We start from the raw sequence: 9,512 nt of genomic DNA, 5'->3' as shown, positions 1-9,512 counted from the left end.
CCCTCTCCCCCCCGCCCCACCCCAGCTGTGGCCAGCGCAAAAGCCTAACTGTGCCCACAGTTTTAGCACACCTCAACCATCCCTCCCCTCCCCCCAACTTCTAGAGTCCATATTCCTGCAGTTGTAGCATGCCCTGCCCTCCCAGTCCAGACCTGGCAGCTAGTGGCCATGTCCACAGCTGCCCATATGTAGCTGGCAGCTTTTGGGTTGGGGCTCTGGGCATGGGGTAGTAGTGATGGGGGTTGCTACTGCTGTGGTTGAAGGCTGCAGCTGTAGCACACCCCATCCCCATGCCAGAGCCCTGACCTGGAAGCTGCCAGCCATATTTGGGCAGCTGTGGACACGGCCAGCAGCTGCTAGGTCCAGACTCAGGGGATGTGGGAAGGGAGGGGTGTGTGCTACAGCTGCAGGTGCATTCACGCTTCTGCTTCCACACAGGTGGCAGCCCTGGATGCCCAGAATCATGCATTTGCCAGAGTCACCACCCACCCATAGGCCAGGTCCAAGCAGTTGGAGGGTTGGATCTGGCCCATGGGCCGTATTTTGCCCACCCCTGCTTTAGAGCTTAGAGAGGTGTCACTGTGGACAGAATTTTGTCTCTAGATCTTATATTACTGGTTGCCACACAAGAAGAAAAGAGCTTTAGTTGACTTTCAGCTCCAAGTTGAACATGTAAGGTTGGAAGTTGGGGTAAAAGTGTGGCTGCTTGTCACAGACAGCATCTGACTGAGAAATTGGTGGATAAATTATGTTTTTCCTTTCTCTTTATCAGCTGTAATCCAAAAGCAAAGTGTACAAAATGTCTTACTGGAGGTCAAAGAGAGGAAATAAATATGGAAGTACACAATGCTATATTTATAGTCACTTTTCATGAGGAAGCTTCCCTGAGGATGTTAAATTATCTTCTTGCTGTGTATACCATCAGAACATGTTGTGCGCTTTGTTTATAGATGAGAGCTGATCAAACGAAATAGGAAAATATATGATTTATGTGGTGCTAGAAAGGCACTTGGGATGGATTTACTTGCACTTAGACAAGTATACAGTTACTGAAGAACAAATGTTTACTTAAGAATTGATTGTTTGCCTAACATGTGAAACATGAAAGGAATTAAAAGCAAATACTATTATGCAATATTCTCTCTCTGATCAAGCACTTCAGGTTGGTATCACCTTACATATGATTCTTTCTGTATATTTTTCACATCCATAAATATGAAGCTGTACTTCCTCCTTAAACAAAGCTGTCACTTACTACAGATTATTACAATTATAAGTCAAGTTTGCTAATGTGTCACATACACTGACATTCCTATCCCACACTGGAGCCTTTGCACCAGTTAGGATTGCTTATACAAGCTATGAAGCAAAGTACAGGTTTTTCCAACAGTATCAAGAGAATTTCTAAAAAATATTCTAACACAAAAGTCATTGCCCTCAGCATAATGTAACTCTCATTTGGAATGTATTATAATGGATAAAGATAAACTAAATTGGACTTTATATTCAATATACATAAACAAGGACAGACCCAAGAAGTAATATATATATAGTAGGAGTTTCAGAAGGGCTAAGTTCCCAAAGCTGAGGAGAAATTATAAGCAAAATGGATTGAGTGGAAAAAATTAAAAAGAAAAATATAAATGAAAATTGGAAGGAAGAGGAAAACTTTTGGTGAAGTGGCATTCTGGTTAAGTGGTGAAGGGAAGACAGCACTGTAGAAATGTGCGTGTGTGTATGTGTATGTGTGTGTATGTGTGTGTATAGGTAGAAATATTTGACCTGTGGGAGTGATCATCATCGACCATGAGGGATCACCAATGAGAAATATATATACCGTATTTACCCAAATTCAAGACAACTTCAAATGTAAGTTGCCCTCTCAAATAATTAGATTCAGTACATGAAAAATAATAAATTTGTACAGAATCAAATAATAGGAGGGTTGTCTTAAATTCTTTCCTCTCCCCCTCCCCCCACTACTGCAGTGCCAGGGGAACAAGAAGCAAGAAAAAACAGCAGTGGAGGGGAGGCAGCCTGCCTCCAGACAACTTACTCCCCCTGGTGCCTGCCACTTGTTTCCCCTGTTGCTTGCCACACTTAGTGCCTGCCCCCTACCACTCAGCCCCCCTAGTGCCTGCTGCCAGCCCCCAGCTTGCCTTCCTTGACACATCTCTCCACTGCTGCTGCTTATCCTATGTAGTGGCTGTGGCCTCAGCCTGGGACACAGAGCATGTGGTGGCCCCAGCCCCACCTTGGGGCAAGCAATGGCGGTAGCTCCAGCCCTGGGTTTGGGTTGGCACTGGAGCCAGCGCTGCAGCAGCTACCCTGCCACTGAACAGTCTCCCCCACTCTCTTCCCCCACAAAACGACAGACTCTTGCTTGTGTTCCCACCCACACTGCGTCCTCCCCACCCACTCCTTGTGATTTGCCCTGCATTCCTCCCCTCAATCCATGTAAACTCTCTCATGTTCCACCCGCCACGCTGCATGATCTCCCCCACATTGCCTTCCCCACTGCATGATCTCTCCTGTGATCTCCCCACCCTGCACTGTGCTGCCTCTCCCATTTTTCCTTTCCCTTCTGCACCACATGGTCTCCCCTGTGCTCTCCCACCACTGACTGCAGTCTTCACTGCATGGTCTTCCCTATGATCCCTTCCCCCCACACCGTGCAGTCTCCCCTTAGGTCAGGGCTGGAGCCACAGCAGCCGCCTGCCCAGGGGCAGTATTCCAGTGCCAGAGGAGGCTTTTTTCTCCTATGTTGAATGAGGCAAAATGCCCTGTAGGATTTGAGTAAATATGATATATAGTTATATATAACATCAACAAAATGAAAAAAGGGAAAATAGATACCAATTTAAAAAAAGAAGTAATTAAGTGTAGAATAGTGATAAGGGAAGCTTAAAGGTATAAAAAAATTGTCACAGGAAAATCTAAGAGCAACAATGAGGAATTTTCCAAAACATATTAGAAATAAAAGAAGTCCTTGGAATGGTGTAGAGCAGTGGTGCTCAAGATTTTTACATGGTGGGCCAGATGGGCAGTGCTTAGTCCATCTGCAGGCTGGATCTGGTTGGTGGTCCTGATCTGGCACTTGGGGTGGGTGCAGCAGGCCCTATCCAGCCATGTGGAGGGGAGCAGGGGGCAGCCTGGCCCCAACCTGGTTCCACAAAGGAAAGAGGCTTGACCTGACCCCAATCCAGCCAGAGGGCATGGGGAGGGGATGGAGAGGGAAGAAGTGTGACCCGACACTGATACAGCCGCAGGGGGGAAGGGTCATGGCCCAGCCTTGATCCAGCTGCAAGGGGTGCAGGATAAGGGAGTAGATGTGGCCCAGCTCCAACTTGCCACATGGGGCTTAAGAATTTGACAGGGGGGAGGGTGGCCATATTAATTGCCACTGCTTCTCCATCTCCAAAATTCGTGACCCATGGGGAGTCCCATAGGTCAGGTGCAATGGCCCCATTGGCCTGAGGTTGAGTACTCCTGGTATCGATCCATTACTAGATAGAGATGGTAAAACTGTGACTGACGCAGAAAACTGAAAAGTGTTTTTATAAATATTTCTACACATACTTGGAAGAAACAGGATGATGTACTTTCAAATTCATGAGTATAACTGGAAAGGACGTTAAAAGGATGTTAAAATGAAGTTTCAAATTAAGTTTGCAAGCCTTGATGAATTGCACCCAAAAGTCCTAAAAGATTTGGCTGAGCAGTTTTGTGGCCCGCTGATATTTATATTTAATAAATCTTGAAATGCTGGTGGAATTGCAGAAGACTTGAAGAACACTAACTTGAAAAAGGCAAAGGGGGTGACCTGTGCAACTATAGGTCAATTAGCTTTACATTTGTTCTGAATGAAATAGCAACAAACTGATATGGGATTCCTTTAATAAAGACTTGAAGAAAGAAATATAGGTAAAGCCAGTCAATCTGGTTTTATGAAAAATAGTCATTTTCAGAGATATCCAATTCCATTCTTTGATGAATTGCAAAGGTAACTGGCTACATTTAGTATTCTTAGCTTTTTATTAAGCATTTGACTTCGTACAAGCTAGCCATACAGAGCAATCTAAATGGCTTGGTAAGCTGGGCTCATTCAGACAGAAAGCAATGTAATGCAGCCAAATGTAAGGACATGGAACAAAGAATCCAAGCCGTACCTATGGAATGGGAAAGGGCTGTATCCTGGAAGTCAGTGAGTCTGAAAAGTGCTCTTAGGGTTCACAGTGGATAAACAGCTAACACAAGGTCCAAATGTGATGTTGTGGCCAAAAAGGCCAATTTGATACTTGGATGCTTAATCAGGGACATAGGGAGAAAGAAAAGGGAAGGGATTTTACCTTTATGTAAGGTACTGGGGAGAGTGATATTAGAATACAGCTAGAGTTCTGGTATTCACACTTCATAAAGTAGATGGAATAATTGGAAGGGGTGCAGAAGAGAGCCACAAACATGCTTGAATGGCTGGGGAAAATGTCACATTGTGGGAGAGTTAAGGAGCTCCACTGGGTTAGCCTCTCACAACTAAGGTTGGGAGCTGAAGTGATGGCAGTCCATATTGTCGCAGGGCACTGAGACATACCTGCTCTCTTAAGAGTGGCAGTGGGGAGCTAATGAGGGACTCACCTGACTGGAAGAGGGCTCAGGCTGGAGCTATATGCCTAGAGCCTGCACCGGTCAGGTAGTCTCTCCCAAGCAACCGTGAAGTGGGGAGCTCCTGGTCGCAGGGCATCAGGGTTGAGGAACTCTGCAGGTCTGGGACCAGAGGCAAGTTCCCTAGGTTGAGAAAAACTGGGTTTACAGGCAAGTGGCCTTTGTTTCTGTTAAACTCCCACAGGGATTGGGGGGTCTGCCAGAGGGCAGTGGTGTTTCTTATTTAAGTTACACTGGTAGTTTAGCCTTGAGCCCTGCTGGGGCAACCTCAAGTCCTATTTCGAGAATCGGTAACACAGAAGCCCTCAGACTGATGGTGGTGCTCAGTGATGGGACCCAGAGCCTAGAAAAAGGCTGAGGCCCAAACTGGAAGGTCCAAGAGCCCAGGGAAGGGTTGAGCTAGGCCAGAGGGTCCATGAGCCCAGAGTGGGCCAAGCCGGACCAGGGGCCCGAGAGTCCAGAGAGGGGCTGCATGCAGGACCAGAGGTCAGAGAGCCTAGAGGAGGGGCTGCGTGCGGGACCAGGGGTTGGAGGCCCAAGGGGGTCAAGTGCATAAATAGTCACATCAATGAGAGAAAACATCTGCAAGGCTTGGGGTGTGGTGTAGGGGAGGAAAAGGAGCCATGCAATTTGCCCTTAAGGGTACAGGGTCCCTACAGGGGCCTAATCAGGCCAATGGGGACCTATCAGCTGGGAGGGCTGGATCGAGGCTAGTGGGGCCTCAGGAGAGACCCAGTGGGAACCTACTGGGATTAGGGCTCACTTTAAGGCTGTTGGCAGCCTCCCTGAAACAACCTATAATATTAAGAACAAAGTGTGGTGGGTGAGCTATCTAGGGAGATAGCCATTAGAGTCTGAGCCTGGCAGGAGTGGCAAGGCCACTAGGGGGATCATGGCTGTCCCTGTGGCAACGAGCCTGTCCCACAAATATCTATATATGGAGAAAATGCCAGGTAATGAAAGTCCAAACCAATGGCAAGAAACTGAAGCCTGGCAAATTCAAAGGAGAAATCAGGCACAATTTTTTAACCACAAGGAGGATGAACCACTGGAACAAGCTAGTAACAGGGGAAGGGTGGATTCTCCATCTCTTGATGCCTTTAAATCAAGGATTGGGCTCCTTTCTGGAAGAGATGCTTTAGTCAAGCACAAGTTATTGGGCTCAGTACAGGGCTAAGGGGTTGCAAGTGTATGGCTTTTGTCATGCAGAAGGTCAGATTGGATGATCTAATAGATTTAAATATCTGAGACTATTTAATATCCAAATGTGAAGTTTGGATTTTGAAAATCAGTCTCTGGGGGGCTACATCCCCAGCTCTGTTGCTCTTCAAAGGGGGCATTAAACAGCCAGGAAGAACCAGTGGAACAGATCCTAGGGAACTGTTTTAACTATCATATGTAAGAGCATCCCTGGGACTGCCGCAGCCTACACTGGGGCAGCGCAGGCCCCAGCCAGCCTTCAGAAGAAGAGTTGTCAGACAGGCAGCTTTGTTTTAACTCCTCACCAACGCCACCCAGTGTTGTCCGGAGCCAGGGCAGGACAGTGATCCAGACCACGCTGTCACCGCCACAAGGTCCCAGCCCTGACCCTGGAGCAGCTCCTTGCGAATGCTACTGGGGCTGGTCTCCATGGAAACCCTGGCTCTGTCCCACCACTGCTGGGGTCTCCGTGGAAACCAGCTGCAGCAATGTGGGCAGGGGCTTCTGGGAAATGGAGTCAGGCTGCCAGCCAGATCCACTGTTTTCCCCACCCCTGCTCCAATCTCACATTCTGAACTCCTGAGTACTGAGCTCAATATTTGCAAAAAGTAGTGAGAAGTACATCAAAACAAAGTGTGCCTAATTATTGGGATTTTTTTCCCCAAAAATTGTTTACATGAGCTTCAATCTATCCCTTTTTGTTTCTAATGTTCCTTTAAGAATAAAGTAAAAAGGACTGCTTTGGGTGATACATTTGCATACCTAAGTGGCGGCACTGGCATTCAATACTATTACGCGTGCAGAATAACAGAGAAGTAAGTAGGCATGACACAGTTTATAAACTATTAAGTGAATGTAATAATAGACTTAATTAAACCCAGAGGGAATGCTTCTGCAAATCATTCAAAAATCTTAAAAAAAATAAAAAATAAAAGGAGGTTTGTGGAATTTGAAGCACAGTTTCAGATTTGGCAGAAATGAACCAAGTAGGCATCTCTAATATTCTCTATTTCCCCCACAGAACAGACACAGAACTAAAAGTGTCACTGTGCATTTCTTGCAAATATGCCACAGCTGTGATTGCAGGTTGTAGCTTGTTCTCCATACCCATTCACTCTTAGCTGCGTGCTGAGGATTGCCACCTGTGATATCAACACTTGCCCACAAGGAGCTAAAAAGACTTCCATTGCCTTTCCAGTCAGCACCAAGCAATCACTAGACATGAACTGCTGATACCTTACAGTAAAAGTGAAGGATTCAGTATTCATTACCAACTTCTTCACGACATGTACTTCTTGGCGGGGTAAATTAGCCTGAGCTGAGCAATGTGCTGATGTGAGTAGGCTGCTACTGGTGACTGTTAGTACATTTAGAGTTCGCTAACTGCAATCTTTCCTGAGACATCCCAGGACATCCGGTTACCTTAAAATGGTGCTAATTCAAGTGGAAATGGCTTGGCTCAGTCAGTAGGAAGATGCTCTGAGTTCCATAGGCATTGGATCCAGCCTTTAAGGAATTAATTTTGCATCTCTTTGACTGGATTATGGATGTATTGCTTTGGTGTGGAATTTGCCCTAAACAAGCAAATGGATTTTTTAAAAGGTAAACTTATTTCCAAAATGTAATAATAGTGGGATATCCATTGTATAACTATTAAGCAAATGACCCCTTAAACCAATTCAGAACATCCCCACAGGAAATTAAATGCAGGTGTTTAATTATCATAATGAGTAAAATTAATAATACTTAAAACAACTATTACTTATTTAATTTTTTCTCCTTATGTCCGTTTTTTCACAGGACCAGCTGTCAGATACAGTGAGTTCAGTGTGTCAGATCCCAAACCTCCACCTCTTATTGGACAGCACACTGTAGAGGTACTGAAGGGTGCTCTGGGATATGAGGATGGCACCATAGAAGAATTGCTCAACACTGGAGCAGTGGTTCAGCATGAAGTCAAATGAAGAACTTTAGTTGTAGTGTTTCATGCTGAGTCTTCTGCATTTGCTCCTGTTTTGGATCCTTTCAGCTCCTTCCAAGGAAACTCAGAAGAGGAGGCTTAATTCAATTCTTAATTTTCTTCCTTGTGCATTTGGAATGAATCTAGCACTGTTGTATTGATTAAAGCAATCTGGTAAAGACTGTGTGAAGGAAATTTTTGAGGGGGTAAAAGTTGGAATCACAGAATCCTACATGGCTAATCATTTCCTATATTTTTTTTTCTGGGAAATATAATTCTTATCATAATGAGGATAATTGCCTAAATGTTTGTCCCTATAATGACACAAAGTTGGTGAAAAGAAGCAGATCCTTGAAACATTTGGACACTGCCATCTCCATTTGCACATAAGCTCCTTCTTAAAATATTTGAACATGAAATCAAAGAACTAAGCAAATTGACAGCCTCTGTGATTGATTTTAAACAGAATTTCTGAGCTCATGAGCTCTTTGTGGAGCTTTCATTTAAACAGTGGATGAAGTGACCATTGTAAAACTGCCTTCTATTCCCATGCCTAGTTGTGTAAATATTTGCTTTACATTGCCTTGCATTGCTATGACAATCCCAGAGTGTGTAGCACAAATAAACTTCAACTGTTGCATTTATCCTGTTAAGCGAAGAGCCGTGTTCCAAGCCTCATTGAGAGTCAGAACATGATTGGAAGGTACTGGTCTACTGCAGTTTTATCCTGGCCCTTGATTGGATGTGGACCCAAACCAAGACCTCATATTTGAGCACTGCAGGCCAATGTTTAGAGGAAACTTGGGTCTGGCTCTATGAGCGGAGACTCATCCACATCTCTTTAATGGCCCTTACCCAAATCCCTTCACCTGACATCCATTTTACTATGAGGAAAATTCAGATTTGGATCCACATTTTTGGCTGAAGCCCATTTCTGTGATTTAAACAGGACCAGATTCTACTGGCCTTGCTCAAGTTTAATGACATCTTACTCTGAGGCTTCTCATGAAGTAAAGTATAACTCACTTTGAATAGGGGTGGAAGAATCTGGTCCATCATAAACAGCAAGCAACAGATTAAAGGAAACCCAGTTATTCTTCTACACAAACCAATTTGGCAGTCCCTCAGCCTCAATGTCTAAGCATATAATTTACATCTAAAGTAAACTCTGCATGGGAAGGCTCTAACCTTTGTTGTGTGTACCATTGGAGTGAGGCAGTGCCCTTCTACTCCTACAAGTAAATAATGCTAACTCAAACTGACATTCAACAAATAATGTCCATATTTCTCCCAAAGTATCGGAAACAGGCCTGGCATTATAACTAGCTTGTCACTGTGTTTCCACTTTAACAAACAACATCCTCTGTATTACATTTGAACTTCACAGCTGTATATTACCTTCTGGGGAAAAAATGGTTATGATATAATGAAACTGAAATGGAAACACATTGCAGTTGTCATTTTTGAAGCTGTGTGTGTGTGTGTGTGTGTGTTTTGGTTCGTTTGTTTGCTTGTTTTGTGTGTCTTTCTGTGTTTTTTTCCAATGTTGTACTAATCATTTTTTTTTCTTACATTGTATTCCTGGCATAAAGCTTAACACTCTGTCCATGTGCTAAAGGCATCATGACATTCTGGACTGGTGACTTCTTAAATAAATATAGAAAGAAGTCTGCCTTGAGAGTCAAATGGA

At 44.5% G+C, this 9,512-nt stretch overlaps 1 protein-coding gene across 1 annotated transcript in view; it reads left to right on the top strand.

Annotated features, from left to right (window-relative positions):
- Nucleotides 1-9,266, top strand: part of SUGCT (succinyl-CoA:glutarate-CoA transferase) — a 542,264-nt gene extending 532,998 nt beyond the window's left edge. The window contains exon 15 of the mRNA XM_025200042.1: nt 7,663-9,266. Within this exon, the coding sequence (XP_025055827.1) occupies nt 7,663-7,826 (164 nt within the window). The 3' untranslated portion in view covers nt 7,827-9,266. The remainder of the gene's footprint in view (nt 1-7,662) is intronic.
- The last annotated feature ends 246 nt before the right edge of the window (nt 9,267-9,512 follow it).

Source organism: Alligator sinensis, unplaced genomic scaffold, assembly GCF_000455745.1.
Source record: "Alligator sinensis unplaced genomic scaffold, ASM45574v1 scaffold254_1, whole genome shotgun sequence".
NCBI classification, from domain to species: domain Eukaryota; kingdom Metazoa; phylum Chordata; order Crocodylia; family Alligatoridae; genus Alligator; species Alligator sinensis.
Note: the sequence above shows the minus strand (reverse complement) of the source record. Positions and strands in the feature narration are given on the sequence as shown.